The 19,192-nt window shown below is 36.7% G+C and overlaps 1 protein-coding gene across 1 annotated transcript in view; it reads right to left on the bottom strand.

Moving 5' to 3' along the window:
- LOC115040707 (CUB and sushi domain-containing protein 1-like) overlaps window positions 1-19,192 on the bottom strand; it is a 299,299-nt gene that overhangs the window by 32,540 nt on the left and 247,567 nt on the right. Inside the window, exons 41-50 of the mRNA XM_029497673.1 lie at window positions 18,478-18,594; window positions 17,586-17,795; window positions 15,868-16,056; window positions 13,432-13,609; window positions 8,793-8,938; window positions 7,632-7,712; window positions 6,052-6,165; window positions 2,874-2,990; window positions 1,686-1,757; window positions 786-932 (exon numbers count right to left, since the gene is read on the bottom strand). Coding sequence (XP_029353533.1) covers window positions 786-932; window positions 1,686-1,757; window positions 2,874-2,990; window positions 6,052-6,165; window positions 7,632-7,712; window positions 8,793-8,938; window positions 13,432-13,609; window positions 15,868-16,056; window positions 17,586-17,795; window positions 18,478-18,594 — 1,371 coding nt within the window. The remainder of the gene's footprint in view (window positions 1-785; window positions 933-1,685; window positions 1,758-2,873; window positions 2,991-6,051; window positions 6,166-7,631; window positions 7,713-8,792; window positions 8,939-13,431; window positions 13,610-15,867; window positions 16,057-17,585; window positions 17,796-18,477; window positions 18,595-19,192) is intronic.

Raw genomic sequence — 19,192 nt, 5'->3', positions numbered from 1 at the left:
TATAGCTGATAAACTATAATACATCACAATTTTTTTCAGTATAGAGAGCCAGGGGACTGACCTTACAGTACAACTAATTTCTCTCAAGCCCAAACAGGATCAGTGTCGCCATAAATTGTATTTTCTATGACTGAGATCATCTTCAACAAATCCTTCATTGGTTAAACTCCTGTGATTAAGAGGGGGCTAAAAACTTTAGAATGTGAATCTAACAAAGCTAATGGTTTGAACCTCACAGTGTTGGCAAGAGCCTGCAGAGATAATACACTTAATGCGAAACAAACTGTGAAATTAACAAATTGTTCTCATTTCATTCTAGTTTGCACCTACTTAGGCTAAATAATTATAAAATCATTTCCCATTAGAAGTCTTTTCCAAATGATCATGACTCATGTACCTACATTCTTGATGCATCAAATCAATTTTCATGAATTGGGAGGCACTTAAGTCTGTTATTTATGCAGGTAGATGCAGAAGATTTTTCATGTTGGCAAAAATAGTCCAGATGGCATGTTCTTTTTTTATTATTATAATCATTGACATGCCTTTCTTTGCAATACTCACACTGTAGCATTCACCTTGAGATGCTAGTAATATATATTTAGCTACACTTAACTTAAAGAGCCAGCTATCTCCTTTTCTGTATAAAAAAAAGGAAAAAAAAAAAGACACAAACAGCCATATTTATCATATACTGAAGCTTTTATACAGAAAAGGAGATAGCTGGTATTTAATGACAACATAGTAAAAATAAATAAATAAATAACTATATATATTAGATGTACCTGAGTATCGTATCTTGAATCCTCTCTTGTTGGTCGCATGGTCAGTGGACCATCGTAGATAGAGCTGGTTTGTTTTTGATGTGAAGTTAAGTTGAGATGAGTGGTTACCACTGAGAGCAACGAGCAAAGGACTTTGTCCTGAAGATCCTACAGAAATGATTCAGTGCAACTTCAGAGTGGCTGTGGGTACACTGACTGCAGATATAATACAGAATTACATATGAAAGGAAAAGAAAACATATTTGTGTATCGGTAAAGTCAAAATTTCCATTAATCTTAGCATCGTGGATATGAATCTTAATCCAACCTGGGACTGCACTGAACAAAATGCTGTAGTCAGAAAGAGTTTTATTGTTTCTTTGACATGCAGCACATGAGATTTTCTCCCCTTAAAGAAAATGAAGAGAATTATAACATTGGAAACATCTCCAGTGACAGCCACCTACTCAAGAATAATACCACTGTCAGCAACCTCTCAGACAGCTAAAGTCTGTTCAGGGCCAGACATGATAAATCCCAGCAGACTGAGCTGAGCTAAGGATATATGTTGTAAATAAAACTAAGCTGTGGCCAGCGCAAACAGGAATTGTGATGATGTGAAATTACGTTAACTTCTGGCAAAAAAAGTCTTAGTCATCTCTCCCAACTGGAGTTTTGTAAACTTACAGAAAGTTGCTAATATACACACACACGTTCCTTATACATTCAAATTTACTTTTACACAGCCTCTTGGAACTCCTGGAGGGAAACTCCCAACTCCACTAATGAGAATTAAGTGTTGTATATCTCATTAACTGTTGTGCTACGTTTTATAAACAGACATGAATTGCGGCTCTGTGTGGATGTGGATGTGACTGTGACTAGGGCTGGCAAGAAAAAAAACGAGAGAGCTTTGTATACCATCAAAAATCTCCAGTTCATCAAACTGCTTCTCGCTGTGGAACATCTCCACGTAGATATTAATGGTGTAACCTGGGAAACAAGAGAAACGCGTATACAAAACACAATCAAAAAGGCCCAATGTGGAACATGAAGTGTATACTACACAAATACACAATGTAGAAACATATGCAGTTAGCCTTGCATATGTACATACATGTGTAAACATAACTTTAGCTCACCGTATTTTATGCTTCCATCCACGGACACATAAAAAAATGTATATATATAGAGGTACACACTTTCTGTCACATTGCAAACCACAAAATCTGTCATGTCGAAGAAATCATTTGAGTTATGTTGATTAATTTTTGTCTTGTGTCTATGTTGTCCCGTGGGTTCCTTTTTATTTTGAAACCTAACTTTCCTTTCGGTTCAGGTAACTTGCCCCTTCCCTTTGTGTGTTTCCCACTGGTCTGATTGTTTACCCCGCCCTGATTGTTCCACCTGTTTCCCATTACCTTGTGTGTGTATAAATAGTCTGTTTCCCTTTGTCCTTTCTTCCAGTTCGTCTTGTCTTATTAGGTCAGAGAACCTATGCCGATTCCATGCCACGTTTCATGTCCAGTCAGGTTGTGCATTCCTTTGATACTTTGTCTTACCTGTTTTTCCATAATTGTAGAAGTTTTTCCTCGAAAGAGTTTTTTTTTGTTTTAGTGGTTCCTCCCAGTGAGTGATTCTTTGTTATTTTTGTAGTTAGATATTTTCCTCTGTAAAAGCGACTTTTTTTCTGGTACTTTTTCGTTAAAAGTTTATTTATTTTGAACTTTTTCTCCTGAGTTTGGCATAAAGTCCTAGTCCTAGTTGACAAAATCAGGCAGTCCAACTTAATCCAAACATAATCAAAGTCATATATAACATGATAGACATACTCCTTTGCTTACATTGAGGACCGACAAGGGTGGTGTTATAAACCCCCAAGCACACAAGATTGAAATAACACACCTTGTTCTGCAGGTGCCTCGTTAATAAACTGAAACCACTGTTTATACACTGATTATAATGTGTGTGGATGTGTCAGCACACTGTGCAGCCAAATTGTTTTCTGTTTTTGTTTTTTTGCTGCTGTATCATATTTATTATTGAGAATTGTAGAATTTAATTGCTATTGTTGCCAAAGGCAAAAGTTTTTGTGTCTTGACGCTGTACCTGGAACCATACGTAACAGCCAGGAGCATGTCTGGCTGTTGGGGTAGTTGCTAGGAAACCCTGGGCTTAGTATGACTCCCGATGACGCAGACCGCTCCTCATTGGCTGGGCACTGGGCTGGAGGTGTAAAAAAAAAAAAATCATCAGTGACAACCTGCAGCTGTCCTTTATATGTTTTTAAGTTCTAGTTTTTCCTTGTAGGGGACATATACACTCACCGGCCACTTTATTAGGTACACCTGTCCAACTGCTTGTTAACACTTAATTTCTAATCAGCCAATCACATGGCGGCAACTCAGTGCATTTAGGCATGTAGATATGGTCAAGACAATCTCCTGCAGTTCAAACCGAGCATCAGTATGGGGTAGAAAGGTGATTTGAGTGACTTTGAACGTGGCATGGTTGTTGGTGCCAGAAGGGCTGGTCTGAGTATTTCAGAAACTGCTGATCTACTGGGATTTTCACGCACAACCATCTCTAGGGTTTACAGAGAATGGTCCGAAAAAGAAAAAATATCCAGTGAGCGGCAGTTCTGTGGGCGGAAATGCCTTGTTGATGCCAGAGGTCAGAGGAGAATGGCCAGACTGGTTCGAGCTGATAGAAAGGCAACAGTGACTCAAATAACCACCCGTTACAACCAAGGTAGGCAGAAGAGCATCTCTGAACGCACAGTACGTCGAACTTTGAGGCAGATGGGCTACAGCAGCAGAAGACCACACCGGGTGCCACTCCTTTCAGCTAAGAACAGGAAACTGAGGCTACAATTTGCACAAACTCATGGAAATTGGACAAGAGAAGATTGGAAAAACGTTGCCTGGTCTGATGAGTCTCGATTTCTGCTGCGACATTCGGATGGTCGGGTCAGAATTTGGCGTCAACAACATGAAAGCATGGATCCATCCTGCCTTGTATCAATGGTTCAGGCTGGTGGTGGTGGTGTAATGGTGTGGGGAATATTTTCTTGTCACTCTTTGGGCCCCTTGGTACCAATTGAGCATCGTTGCAACACCACAGCCTACCTGAGTATTGTTGCTAACCATGTCCATCCCTTTATGACCACAATGTACCCAACTTCTGATGGCTACTTTCAGGAGGATAATGCGCCATGTCATAAAGCTGGAATCATCTCAGACTGGTTTCTTGAACATGACAATGAGTTCACTGTACTCAAATGGCCTCCACAGTCACCAGATCTCAATCCAATAGAGCATCTTTGGGATGTGGTGGAACGGGAGATTCGCATCATGGATGTGCAGCCGACAACTGCAGCAACTGTGTGATGCCATCATGTCAATATGGACCAAACTCTCTGAGGAATGCTTCCAGCACCTTGTTGAATCTACGCCACGAAGAATTGAGGCAGTTCTGAAGGCAAAAGGGGGTCCAACCCGTTACTAGCATGGTGTACCTAATAAAGTGGCCGGTGAGTGTAGGTGGAAGAGGAGGAGCAGAGTGTGCTTGGATGTGTCTGGGTGTGTGTGTGTGTGTATGTGACTCAGATGAGAGAGAGTCAGGGTTGGGTAGTAGCCATAATATTTGTTGACCGCTGTTCACCCATTCATTAATCACCTTTTCGTATCTGTTTAATCCGCTGGTGTCATTTCTCATACATCCATCCTCACTGTGCTGTAACAGCGCTGTACTGTTTTCAGCAATAAATGTAACAAAAGTATCTTTGGATCTCAGCATATCTGTCACCATAACCTCCTGCCGCGTCACAAAACTACGAACCTGAGGACCCAACCTAACACTCTCAGCGACTCAAAGGTTTATAGCCGCTACACTCCACTCACTATTTCATAACAGAAAAGGACACTGTTCATTCCACACACAGAGATAGCATATATAATATGGTAAAGAGCACTGATATACGTGGAGCCAGAGCCATCAGTTCTCACAGTGGATATATGAAGGCTGTGAAACTGCTGCAAAAATATGTTCTTTCCTCTTGGGGTATCTTTAGTGCAAATCAAAATTCCTATGCACACAACAGTAAGACTGATAATGAAAGACTTTATCAGTAACAACAGAATTTTATTCCTCTTCACTTTTTGAAATGTCATAAAACAAGAGGCGTTAAAGCAATATTGTGTTTTAGTCAGCGACTTCCTACATTTCCCAAAATGACACTTGACAACTCATTGAGAATGACAATGAGTTGGCTACGTACAGTTGGGTTTTTATGTGTTGTTGGATAGAGCAATAATCACACAGCAGTAACACAACATTTCATGTTCATACAAATTAAGATTGTCAATCGGTGGCGCAACATGTCTCAGCTTACTATGAATTCATCTCCAATTCTTCAAATAAGGCATACGCCACACTAGTGCGTGGTAGTCAGATAGTTAGAATTAGCATTTAATTAAAAACCTGCTTGATATCTGTGGCTGTGGACAGAACTTCGCCAGCCTTCTCCAATGAAAATCAAGTTTATAACCTTGTTCTTACGTCCATATAGTTATTTTTACATAAAACATATTATATTTTCCAACATGAAACTGTCTCATAAAAATGGATCGGACAGCTAGTGGTTTCACAAATACATCACATAACCTAAAGAACCTAAGCCGTCAAGTCACAGTCAACACTGTTGGAGCCAGAGTTTGCATTAATATTGCCACTAACATCATAAGCAACAAACAACAAAAACAAATAAAACATGCTAATAGCGCAGACAGTTTGATCTGATTTTGCTGTCCAGAAAAATGTTCACTACTTGGAAACTCTAACTGGATCTGGAGTATGGATCTGAAGTGTGGCTCTTACTAGGACTCAAACATGAGGCTGAGTCTCTATGATGTTTCCTTCACTAACCCACCTAATATGTTTCACCTTTCAATCTAGTAGTAGGCGGTAGTGGGCAGGGCATAAGGCCTAATCCAGATTTGTAGATCTTCCACCATCATGTTTAGAGAAAAACTTTAAATAAATTATAGATTCAGGCCCTTATTACATCCCTTATTAATCAGTTGTCCCCATCAAATTAGGAAAAGTCATGAAATATGGAGCAAAAAAAAAAAAAGCCAACTATTGTTTTTTGAATGATAAACATTGATTGGGGTCAAATTGACCCCAAGGATAATAGGAGGGTTAAATACTGAAATGTACAACATTCCAGCAGGAATTCACAGTGATGCTGCATGTGGTTTGGGGTTTGCACTGAGAACTGCCTTACCTTCACATGTAGGTGGTGGGACTTCGAAGAGCAAATGGGAGTTGAGTCTGCACATAAGCTCTGCTTTTCCAACCAATGTGTATCCAGGTAAACAGCGATATTTAACAATATCACCTAAAAGTAATAAAACCTTTATCAAGCCATCACAGTAATTAGTAATCAGAATATACATAAAAAAAATACTTACAAAAGAACAGATCAGATAGATAGAAAGAATAGATTCTGCACTATAAGCAAAGAGCTCCGAACAGTTCATTGGGGTGAAGGTTTGGTTGTTTTACTCAATTGAGACTGCAGTCCTGAGCCATGGAGTTATGCTGTGCACGTTCTCATCACTGGGCCTCTATGACTTTCAACCTTCCTTTAAGTTTTTAGCTTTTTAGACTGACTGTCAGCAAAACATGTTCTGTCTAAACAGTATGCCATCCTGCCAGTTTTTCAGGATATAAAATTGACACAACATGCTCTGCAGCAGCTAATGAGGTTTTTATGACTGATTAGCCCAAACTACCACTCTATGGTCTTTGCCCTGTTACACAGAATGGCTTGATTCTTGCTCATAGTTAGGTTTAAGGCAAGCGGCAATAATGTGATTTTATCCTTGTACAGGAAAACATAAATCTGGAGGAATGCTATCAGCTTTCTCACAGCTGTATTTGTCTGTGTAGGGAGACAGTGTTTCTCAATATGAACTAATATACTATTAATGCATTTATTAAATGTCAAAGACAAAGAAATAAATAACAAAACTAAACATACAAACAAAAAGATCAACAAATCTTTTAAAACCAACTAAGTTTTCTGAATTCCTGAAATGTTCACATTTCAAAATGTAGGTTTGTAGTAAAATAATTTTATATTTAGCTGGAAGCAACTAGGCTCTGCAACTGATTATTTCGTCCAAAATGTATTTCCAATTCAAAACTTTGGAAATACATAGTTAGTGTTACATTTCAAAAAAATACATTAAGATATGTTTAGTCTTGCTTGTTGCAATTCACAAATTGGCATAGAAAGACTTTGTAAATTAATATGGGATGAAGTGATTGAAAAAGTCACAATATTCACGATAAAGCTTATTCTGCAGTTGCAACCATGACTTGATTGATGCATTAAACATTAACTTAAATAACTAGCAAGATACACAATCTTATGTATTTACAAGTAAGGCAATTTAAATGTTGCATTTTCCCCATTGGTGGAAAAAAAATGATTCATTGGTAAAATGGAGGTACACACAAAATATAAACAATCTATGGAAAAAAAGATTTTGTAAAAAATATACTACTTCTTAGAGATTTATGCAATGAAAGTTATCATCATTTCTAATCAAGAGTGATACTTTCCCCCGATAATGGTGCTTCAATAATTATAATAAGAAATCTACCATGAATTATAAAATATGTGGCATAACATAATTTTCTTTTGTGATTGTCTCCCCTTTTTCTTTATTAAAGCATGTCACAGGTAAAGATGGACTGAATAGATGCCGGTTTGGCTCATTGGTTATTCTTTTATTTAAGGGATAGTGATTTAGTTTTTTTGTGGTATAAAAAAAAAAATTGAATTCATAATGTTACCTATCTGGAAGTCTTCATCTTCGTAGATCACCTCCGCATTCTCCACAACAGGCGGAGGAGGGCATTTCTTCAGGCGGTAAGCTAGCAAGAAGCACAATTTGAAAAGGCAGCTTTTAAACTTAAAGACAGGGACGTCTATAACATCCATGTTGATGCATAGTTGTAATTGAAGGGGGTTGGTTGTTATAAGTAAATAACTTTTATATATATATTTTTTTTGAGAATATAATCAATGTGTATGAACCAAAAAACAGGAACCACAAAACAGGTTCAAGTTACTCTGTGCCTTACTGTGCCACTGTTTACTGAACATGAATTGGTGCTTGAAATAGTGGATGCACACTGCATTCTTGCACGTTTCCAATATTACTTCTTTATGAAGCCATTGTTTATTTTTATCCACCTGCAGATTGAAGGATAAATGTGGATTCCTATTACTGCTAAGCTAGAAATTTAAATTGATGTTTTTAATAGTAGCAAATTGAAACCCTTTTAAAATTGTGATTTTATAAACAAAAACATTAAACACAGATGGGTAGTTTGCATCTGTTCCTTATCGTTCCTCAAAACCATTTGCCAGAGGTTAGAGAAAACAGGGCACATGTGGAGCATCAAGCTACAGGGTTGCATCTTTTGTCACTGGAGATGTGTGATGTGAAAAACTTGGAGCCCCAGTTACAAAAGCTGCGCCTCAGAGCACACACACTAACAGTGAATCCTCAGAAAATGCTTTGTGTCTTGTGGTAAACGCATCGGATGAGGGAGAGGTATGATCTTGTTTATATCAGTGAATAGTTGTGCTATAATGGAGTGAAAAGAGAAAAGAAGCCCAGCTCCTACATCTCTCAGTGCCTCTTATCTACTAGAGGCCATTGACCTTGTTTTTTATTCTAATCAAGATTTATGAAAATTATCAATCCCTTAATCAAAATTTTTTCATTTTTTTGTTTGTTTGTTTTTTTGACAAAATTTGACTGGCAATCGGCTTACAAATGCAGCAAGCGTGTAAAGTAAACTAATCATTCAATTTAAGAAGTTCTTCCACAACACAGTGTTGTCCCTATATTCACTTCTATTTTTAGCTATGTGCCAATCTGTAGCCTTATTGATGTGTCTTGAAATATTAAAGGATTGTGTATGAGACAAATTGTGTGTCTGTACCATGGAAGTTGAGAATGAAGAATCCTCCAGTTGAAAAGTCAGAGTGAAAGTGAATCAGGACCTTTGGGCTGGAGCTGTAGGCCGATTCTAATGCTGTGTTGCCACTGAAGACTCCCAGCTGAGGGCTGGATGTATCTGGACCGTCCCTAAAACAGAGACATGGAAGCAACAAAGGCATCTAAAACAGCTTAAAGTAGAATCAGAACAATGGTAGCAGGGGGATGAAGACAGATTTGCCAATAGTTTTGCCAATACTTTTTTCAAAAAGGTTAAAATACCATAGAAGTGGTTAAAATGGTAATGTACAAATAATAATTTGTGTTACAAAGTTAGAAAAAGATAAAAATATTGTGAAGGGTAAAGTGTCACATTAACAGTACATATAAGTAATAACAAGTATAACAATAATATGAATTGCGATGATAATAAACCAGTACATTTGTATTGTTATACTGTTACTGTTAAGTTGTATATTTTTCAGATTTAGATTGACTAACTCCTCACTCAACCTCATCTCCGTACATTCCTTAAATGCAAATCCATAATTATGATGAAAAACTTAATGTGATGTACTGTGATTGAACTGTCAAAGTCAAACAAACCAACACACACAAACAAACCATTAACACAATATATTGGTGAATGTGCCTGTTGTAATTCGACTGGAAAATCAAGGGTTGCGATCAGTATGAATGTCTTGTGAATTGCTAGCGGTGGATGGGCTTCTACTAACTGGATTTAATTAGAGAGGGGGGAGAGGATCCTAAGCAGCCTTTGTTAATAATATGAAACTGAACTCTTGGAAGCCCACTTGCCTCTTCATTTGGTAGCAAAAATATATATATGTATATATATATTTTTTTTTTTCCTTTTCTTTGCTTTTTTTTCACCCATTTCAAATAAATTCATTGAACAAAGCTAGTGGATTAAAGGCTTAACTTCACTCATTAAATATTGAATGTCGTTGAAAGGAAAAAATTTCTAAAGTTCCTAAATACCGGGTTTTAGGTTTAATGAACATGCCATTGGGTTTAAAATTTTAATTCAAGAAGAGCGCTGGGGATCTCTTGTCTCCTCAGTAATTCATGGTTCTCCAAAGGTGTTAGAGCTCATTCGGAGAATCAAAATGTGCTATCAGGGTCACTTAAATCAAAAGAGTCAAGATTTTGTGGCTCTGTTTTTACAACACAACAAATACATTTTAAAAGACTTATTTACATGACATGACACAGGCACACTAGTTTAGGGAATACATTAAAGGAGTGACAGGGGCTGAAGAATAAGATAATTTTACATTTAAAGCAATGCATTCTTTGTCAAATTACTCTTACGATGGAGAGAACAAGGGACGCATCATCAATTCATTTTGGAAAGTAAACTGATGTTTATGTTGGAGAGGCAGAATTACCATGTGAAAGAGCTAGAAATTACAACACAATAATAGAAAAGTAATAATGTGATATGAGACCAAATATTTTCAAGGTTGTCAATTGAAATGTGCTGTATCTTAAGCATTATCTCATTTTGTTTTGAAAGACTGCATTACAGTTGAGTGCTCCAATTTTTCTGAGCTTTTATGACAGCATTTTTTTTTGTTCCTGACATAAATAACAAATTTCTCAAATTTCTCTTCAACATAGTCAACTGTTATCAAGAAAAAATACTTTTAAAAACAATTTGCTCTTCAGTGAGTGCTCAGTATTATGAACTATTGTATTGTCCTGGTGTTAGATCAATCGCCCATTGTTAGAAATGGTTCAGTAATTAGGCAATGGGCCAAACATAACTGGTGGCAGACCACAGAGACAAGTGATTTCAGTCCCTGGTGTCTGGATGCAGCTGCTGTCACATATTCCTCAGAGGCAGAAACCAGCTGACACACAGCACTGAGATATGGAATATCCAAGACAGGAATGCAAAGGTCAAAATATAATCCCACGCGCCTGAAAGAAGGAGGGTTGGCATTTCAGAAATTCTGAACTAAAGCAATAAACATATCAGCTCAGTATTTATAACACATACTAACTCTTTATATGTATACAGTAACTTGAAATAATTATTGACCCATAGCTTTGTGCTGTAAGATTTTATTGAATTTTTTGAAATAATAGGTTTACTTTGGGCCACATTTAGATGCAGTTTGATTAATTTTGGGACCAAAAGCTTGATGTTGACAATTAAAAGTTTCATATTACAGTAAATCAAAATCAAGCTCCCAATCTATTTCGTATTAGCCCAGCAGGTCACACGGGTCATAATGTGTCCTCCTGCACTCTCTGTCCAAGTGGATTCAAAAATGCAAACTGTAAAAAGCCCAGTTCAAAAGGAGTGGCCCTAATCATCTGCTCATGTGAATTCAATTAAATAATGTCAGTGATTGTGTTTTATTAACAGTTCGTTGCTGACGCTCATAATTAAGCTATTCCAAATACACACTCCATCTAGGAAAAAGTTTTCCAAGGCAAGCATTCATTATCTAAATAAGATATAGACAATAAAACAAAATAAGAACCCACTGTACCTCTCATGCGGCTGCATTTTCAACTTGAATAGAACACTTTTTTTCTCTATGTGCATTTTTAAAGGACTCAAAGTTTGACACAAGTCAAAATCCAATCAAATCAAATTTGATTTGAAAGGGCCAAATCATAACAAGGCTAAATTAAGGCTCTTTACACATAGAGCAGGTCTACGTCAAACTCTTTATGGAGTTGGTATGGAGGACCAACATATTCCTCCAAGAGCAAGCACTTTGCAACAGAGGCAAGGAAAGGACTTCATACATATATATATATATATATATATATATACATATGTATGTATGCATTTCAAAAGATAGGATCTGATGACTCACAGATAAATAGCAATAGGGCCAAAATCCCTGACTCACTCACCTTTTTATATGACTGACAACACCTGAAAAGCAATTATGAATGTTCAGCCTGTGCTGACATCACAATATAACAGGAAATGGAGAATACTTTAAATGAAAATATGTATGAAAGTATGAAGTTAGATATTTACTTTAAGAACGTTACCACATCTAAATACATTATAACTAAAGACTGTAACTTTAGTGACTATACAAACTTTGTGTTGATGTGGGTATCACATTCGTCAGTGTAATCAATATACCCTTAGATCATCTAGTCCCAAGCATCCCAAAGAACTGAACAACTTCCACATCCAGATATATTAATGTATTTGAGATACAGTTTCATTAATTAACAGCCGATTAAACATAATAATCACTCAATATAAATGTATTTTTGTACAATCTACAAATGTGAATTAATGATTTTGTTAACCTTGAAATGTGGCAAAAACAGGAATTACAAAAATCAATTTGCAATTGTAGTTTCAGTGCTTCCCCATTGCAATATTCATGTCTGTGGTAGCTGGTTAGATTGAGTCATCGACTGTGAATGTATAACTTTTCCACTGCCTGCTTTACAACTGCTTATTTCCCGGAGTTTGACTCTTGAGCCCAAATATTAAAGTCTGATCTCATGCGTACACCAAACATGTCTTTATTGAACCAAGCCTGAACAAAAGCACATAGCCCAAAAATTACAGAAAATGTATCTTCTTCCTTATACAATCCCAATTCCAATAAAGTTGGGGAGCTATGTAAAATGTTAATAAAAACAGAATGCAAAGATTACCAATTACTTTTCCAGCTGTTTGTTGCCCCTGTTAAAACTTTTTTGAGATGTGTTGCAGCTATCAAATTCAAAATGAGCTAATATTTTCCTAAAATGTTAAAAATGTCTAATTTTCAGCATCAAGGTTTTAAGATTTGCAAATCAATGTATGCTGTTTATTTACATTTTTTGGGGGGAATTGGGGTTAGAAATTCCCCTTTTCCACACAATATTGTTTTTGTTGGCAAACACTGTAAAATTGAAACTATTAAGTGAGAAATTTCCCTTGGACTGACCCAAACTTGTCAGATCTAGCCAAGTCCCATTGGATTTGGGGACCCAGCTCCACCACTCTCATTACATTTCCTACTACCCACTGAATCTCATCATTACTGTCAGAGTTCCTGAGCCCCATCCAGGTATGGCCACGCTACTGAGGTAGATTGAAATGGTCATGGTGTGCCCATTGTAAATGCATTACTCTCACACTCCCTGTATTACAATTTTACATCCACAATGATTCTATTATTACAGAAGGTTCTATGTATGCACAGTGCATACATGCTTGTATGTATCAGGAGCCTATGGAACTTTGATCCCTGTGAATCAACCATGCCATTCACAGATAACCCATGTATCTGGGTATTTGCGCATCTGTCTGTAGAACAAAGTCATAAAGTATTGACATGTAACCTTGGCTTGTATAAAGTAAAATATATAATGAATAAAACAAATGCAATCAATACTGGAGATATCACTTACAAAGAAGCTGTGTGTGTTAGAGACAGAGACAGAGAAAGACACAAAAGTAAAAGTAGTTGATACAACTTCTTATTAGTGATCAGAGAAAAGACAAGCTAGGACTGCATTCGGGACTCACTTATTAGTAAATATACCAGTTCAAGGATAAAAGACAACATTGAAAAGAAGCCTGTGAATTTGTGTCTGTGTGTTTGCGTGTGTTTACTTTCAAGTGTGTGTTTAGACAGACTTACCAGACAGCAATGTAATCAGTGACAGGTTCAGTCTGTAGTAAGGTAAAGTTGATGTAAACTCCATGCCCATGAGGAACCGTGATGAGCCAGATACAGTCCTGGGAGTTTGGGTATTCATTGGGATACTGAGGTGAATATATGGTCCCATTTTCGGCCGTAACATTGTAGCCACAAGGAGCTGTTAAGGGCAGAGTTATGACATTATATATTTGCAATTTTTTCACTTTCTTCTCATGTGCTAGACCTGGAAGGATCGGGGGACAAGAATAACTGAAATTTAGTAGAGAGCTAAGAATATAATCACTGCCATCACTATAAGCAGAAGGTGATTTGTGCTGTTTTTAAAGAGAGAATGACCCGTAATTAAGACACAAAAGGCCATGTTTGCCTCTCAAAAGACATTGTTGCAAGGTACCCTGTAACATTACTGAATTGTACAGTTCCATGTTGTTCATTTCGTTTGAACCCCCTCCCCCACAGCCATAGTCTTTTTATAACTATGTGTTAAAGTAATGAGTAACAGACCTTAAAGTTTTATGCATTTTATGAGTTTATTTAAACAACGGGATTTAATATTTCTCACTGTACAGTCAAAGAAAAAAACTTTGTTTCCTAAGCATTAAAAAGCAGCACTGGTAGTCTTTTATCACCTTAAATAGAATATTTTTTCAAGTCGTGACTTTTCCAACATGTGTGATGACAAGGGTGCATTGTGGAGCAACTTGTAATAAGTCATTTTATGTCAAAATACCCGAGCCTTTTAATTATATTCAGATTTTTAACTATAATTTTACTATCATTAATCTCTGTTAATCAAGGTGTAAGGGGAGATGTAAAATATATGACAGTATAATTTATTATCACTGGAGCACAACATTGATGGTTAAGAGTATTTTTAAAATCACAAAATTTCCCTCTGTGTTGCAATATTTCATAAGGTTACTGTCAGTTCAAATTTATGATTCTAATCCTGCTTCAGTCGTGACAGAGCACAGAAAGGTTAAGAAGTCCAGACAGAGTGGAATAAGATGCACTACAGAGACTTGTGAAATGGGAAAGAGGCTATCTGAAAGGATCTAATCTTTTCCTAAACCCTGTAGTTCTGGTACCAAACCTAACAAAAATGGAACTACTATGAACCCGATGAATCAACAATTTCTAATTAATGACCATTTGATTTCTCATGGAAATCAAACCATCAGCAGAAAGTCCTGCACTTGACAGATTTGTCATTCATCATCTCATCATTTATAAATGTAACTTAATATTGCCTGACCTGACTTCCTCAAGCTTTTTTCCAAGGAAATCTGTGTTCATTAAGCAACTGATGGCATCAGATATTTAAAACCTGGTGTATAGCGTACACTTAATGTTGCATGGAAACAATAATCAAATAAGTAACAACAGAGATAATCCGGAGGACATTATAGATCCGACACATAATTGACAGAATGTAGAAGAGAAAAACACTTTTCTTTCAGCCAAAGGGACAGTGTCATAGATTTATCAACATAGAGTACATTTAGGCAGCGGATATTTTAGCATCATGTTCATGACCATATATTCTCACTTGCACAAATCTCAGTCAGATAAATGACCAATGAGTCATGCACTGCACTCACAGATTCAATTTAACAACCCATCTGCCCTTGCACTCTCGATGCTACTGATAGGTGGAGTGACAGGATGGCACACTATTTTCCCACCATGGTGCTTGACCCCTCAAACCCTGACTATTAGAAACAGATTCAAGGTAACAGCAACTCTAGTGGTGATAACAGTCAGAGATCTAACTTTGGTCCTCATGTACAGAGTTAATGATTCACGTGATGGGAATATTCACTTCCAAGTGAATATTCACTTCCATGTAGAAGTGCTGGCCCATATGGCTCATATTTTCATGCTATATTGTGATTTAACTCAATGATTTTCAGTGGTTCAATCACATTACACAGTAATACTCAACCCAGGATCTATAATACATAATTTGTTCCAATTGTTCTTCTCTCCCACTCATATACGCACTTTGACAATGGAGCTGTCTGTCCATGGAATATCTCAAAATAAGAGTGCATACTTGTTTCTTCAGTTACTGATTCCAAACACAGAACAGCTCACTAATTTTTTTTCATCTCTCCAGTTCCCTCTGTGACCGATAATATACTACACATTATTGTCATTTTCTACATCCCATTTGGATGTAGCACAGTACATCCATTTGGATCAACCACAGTAAGTCAAGTATATTTAATGCCTGCTAGCTATAATACAAATTATCTTCTAAATGTCTATATTATAAGGTACAATGGGTTTGTGAGGGATGATGACTGATATGTTAACTTATTTTTTTCTTTGTTTCTTTTAAATATTTATTTTCAACAGAAATCAACAAGTTGTGAAATACAACCACACGAGAAAGTCATTTGTTGGTCTTACCTTCACACCGTGGAAATGGGTGGTTCCACTTTCGGTTGGTCCCATGTAGACATGTTAATACTGGGTGTCCAATCAAAGCATATCCAGGATAGCATTGAAAAGTTACTGATTGACCAGCACTGTAGTCACTGTTAACGATTTCACCATTGGAAAAAGGAAAGGGGTCCTGGCAGTTTTGCAGTTGATAAGCTAAAAAAAGACATGTAGACAAATGATTGGCAGTGTGAACACACTATGGTTAAATTTGTTGATTTTAGGTTTACCTTGGTTTTATGGGGTGGGACTTTGTACTCAGTGGAGAGTTATAATGCGATTAATGTAAGTAATATAAATTTATATTTGTTCCTCTGTAATCTGTTTTGAGGCCTTACACAGGATTCAAACAATTTTTCCCATATACAGCTGATGCATTTGACGGTTACATAAAAAAAAAAAAAATGACCAATAGAGGTTACCAACATTAAGTGAAGCAACACCAATAGATCTAATCTACTCCTACACAGTTCACTGGTGTGTGAATGCATTTTATACCGACATGCTTGAGGAAAAGCTAACATCACAGGCCAGTTTAGACTCCACACAAGTGTCATGGCAAGTCAAAACGTTCATGTGTTGTGGCTAACACAGAAACCACCTAAGGCAAGAGCAAGAAGAGTGTCTGCAGCTGGACACATGACCTGAAGTATAGATTGTGTTGAAGAGACAGTCCATGCTGGTTGAATCTCAGGCTGTTTGGAAAGTTGAAGTCCATTTGTCTTACGGAGGACTAAATGTACCAAATTCAAAATTAATAAACAAAAGACTAATAAACCGACAAATGTAATATTAAAAATGTATAATATAATTATAATATAATTATAATTATATTATACATTATTTTCCACTGCCTTAATTACATGATTAATTAATATAATTTATAATATAATCTGATATAATTAATATAAATGTATATCAATATGTTTGATTTCAAGCATCTTTTTCTCTCAAACTCTTTTTTTCTCTCAAAAAAAAAAAAAAAAACTAAACTAAACCAGTGTTACCTGAAGATTTATAGCATTTCAGCCAAACATCAGTGCAGTGTGCGAGTATTTTTCTATTGACTATCATTTTTTCGGCATTCAGGAGATATATGCATGTGAATGTGATTTAGCTTACATGTAATTCACTAAGCCTAATTCTTTTCTCTGGGCATACAAGCCCAGAGTGCATCTCTTGTGTCTTTGAAGTGAGCCTGCTGGACAACATGGCAGTCTCTCACAGAGGCTTACTAACAATGCATTCTTTTTAATGATGAGATGAAAGCCTTAAGGTCTTTTTTTAAAGTCTTTAGCGTGACTCATCCACAGATCGAACCACCAAACCTCATCCTCACCCTCAATCTGATGTTTGTTTTTTTTTCATCTTAGCCTTGATTTCTTTGAGTTGTGAAGTCTTTGTAGTTTGGCCACTAAGCTTGGATGTTAATTTATTCAAAACATTGGAGATGACTTTTTTTCCTAGACCACTTTTAAGCAACTAACTTGTGGTCCCTACATCAAGTATGGAAAAACAAAACAGTAGGCCAATTTGATTTCAAGTATGTTCTCACAATGTCCCCCGAGGGAGAGTTCTCAAGTGGAAGTGCCTGTGGTAATACTCTTGGGAATTGTGGCACTTAGTGAGTGTATTTGTTGCCCTAAAAACCAATATTAATTAGTCAAAATCACAACTGAACTCACCCTGATAAGTCAATTTAAATCCTGGCCTGTTCGCTGAGTGGTCACTGAAGAAGTGGATGATTGTGAGGTGAGTTGTGCTCAGTAGAGGGGGAGGGATCTGCGAACCAGTAAACTGTCCAATTAGAGAAGAGCTGTGCTGCGGTCCAGCCCGGACCTCGAGGAAGTCGTGGTTGTCTTCAGAGGAGAAGTTTAAGAACTGAATGTGGGCTCCTACAATAAAAAAAAGAGAATGGGAGTAGGGAATGTAAGTACCGCTGATTCTTATACCAAACAGGATCTTTGATTTCATACCAAAAAGTGGCGTAAATTTTATGGACCTCAGAATACCTTAAGAAAAAACCCCAAAAAACCCCAAAAAACTTTTAAATATGAAATAGTTAGGCTATAGAAACATAGTATATATGTATATATTAAGAACCAAGCCCATTTTACATTATTCCAGACCTAATTGCCACAAGCTTATTTGTATTCATACATTTTTATTTGGTTCTTCCATATTCTAAATTTTATCATTTAATAACCAGATTGAAAAAAAGACTGAACTGCAGTTTTGCCATCTGAGATATTAACTCAACTCTTTTTTAATTTAGTTTTATTATCACTTTGAATGTAATATCATTTAAAAAATAAAACAAAAACATATGAAATCAATCACACAAGCGAACAACAATAAGCCACATAGATGGATCCAAACTATTGCCTATTCAAAGCATGAGTTAGTGTGGTCATTAACTAACACAAAGTGTCATTCCCCAGTAAACATGTGGGTGAGCTGTTAATAAACCATGTACACTGCAGATTTTGGACAAAAAATGTTTGTTTTCCTGAAAACACCAGCAGATTTACTAAAACTGACATTTTTAGAAATCCTCTTACATCCCATCAGACTTACCATATCCAGTTGGCAGGGTGATTTGCCAGGTGCAGTCCAGGTTGCCAGGGTAGTTGCCAGGGAAACCTGGACTAAGTATGACACCGCTCATCTCAGACAGCACCCCGCCACATCGAGCTGGCAAAAAACAAGCACAGCAAAAACATTGTCGAAACAAGCAATGCATGCCGAATATACAGAAAAAAATATATCATCACTTCATCATCATTTTTTAAATAGAGGTTAAACTGCAGCAAAAAGGAACATTAAGGCACATTATTTCTGCACTTGTAAAAATTTGTTTGGTTTAAACTGAAGTAAATGATGACGATATATAATTAGACTGGGTATCAAGTCTAATATTACAAATACAGTCTTGGGCGATGTGTGCAGAAATTTTATTTATCCAACAGAACCAAATATGACAGAGAGAGATATATTTTTGATTATGTAGCAGCCTACAGTAGTAGCCTATAATACCATCCGTCTAATAATCTGAGATTTGGTTACTAGTTGGTTACATGGCTTGGTTACTGCAACAGTTTTAAACTAAAAAGAAAAGAAATACAGAGATCAACACATAGTGAAGGGTGCTGTCACAGGTTTGAGTTTTGTTAGCCCTAACAGGTTGAGCTTGAACTTAACTAGAATTGGCCTCTTGTGCCTGCCACAAGTCTTCACAAAGGACTGAATTATTCAAGCCTAAATGGCAACACAACTGAAATCAAAGTTCTTT

The sequence above is a fragment of the Echeneis naucrates genome, chromosome 3 (genome assembly GCF_900963305.1).
Source record: "Echeneis naucrates chromosome 3, fEcheNa1.1, whole genome shotgun sequence".
In the NCBI taxonomy this organism is placed as follows: domain Eukaryota; kingdom Metazoa; phylum Chordata; class Actinopteri; order Carangiformes; family Echeneidae; genus Echeneis; species Echeneis naucrates.
This window is presented reverse-complemented; position numbering and strand designations above follow the sequence as displayed.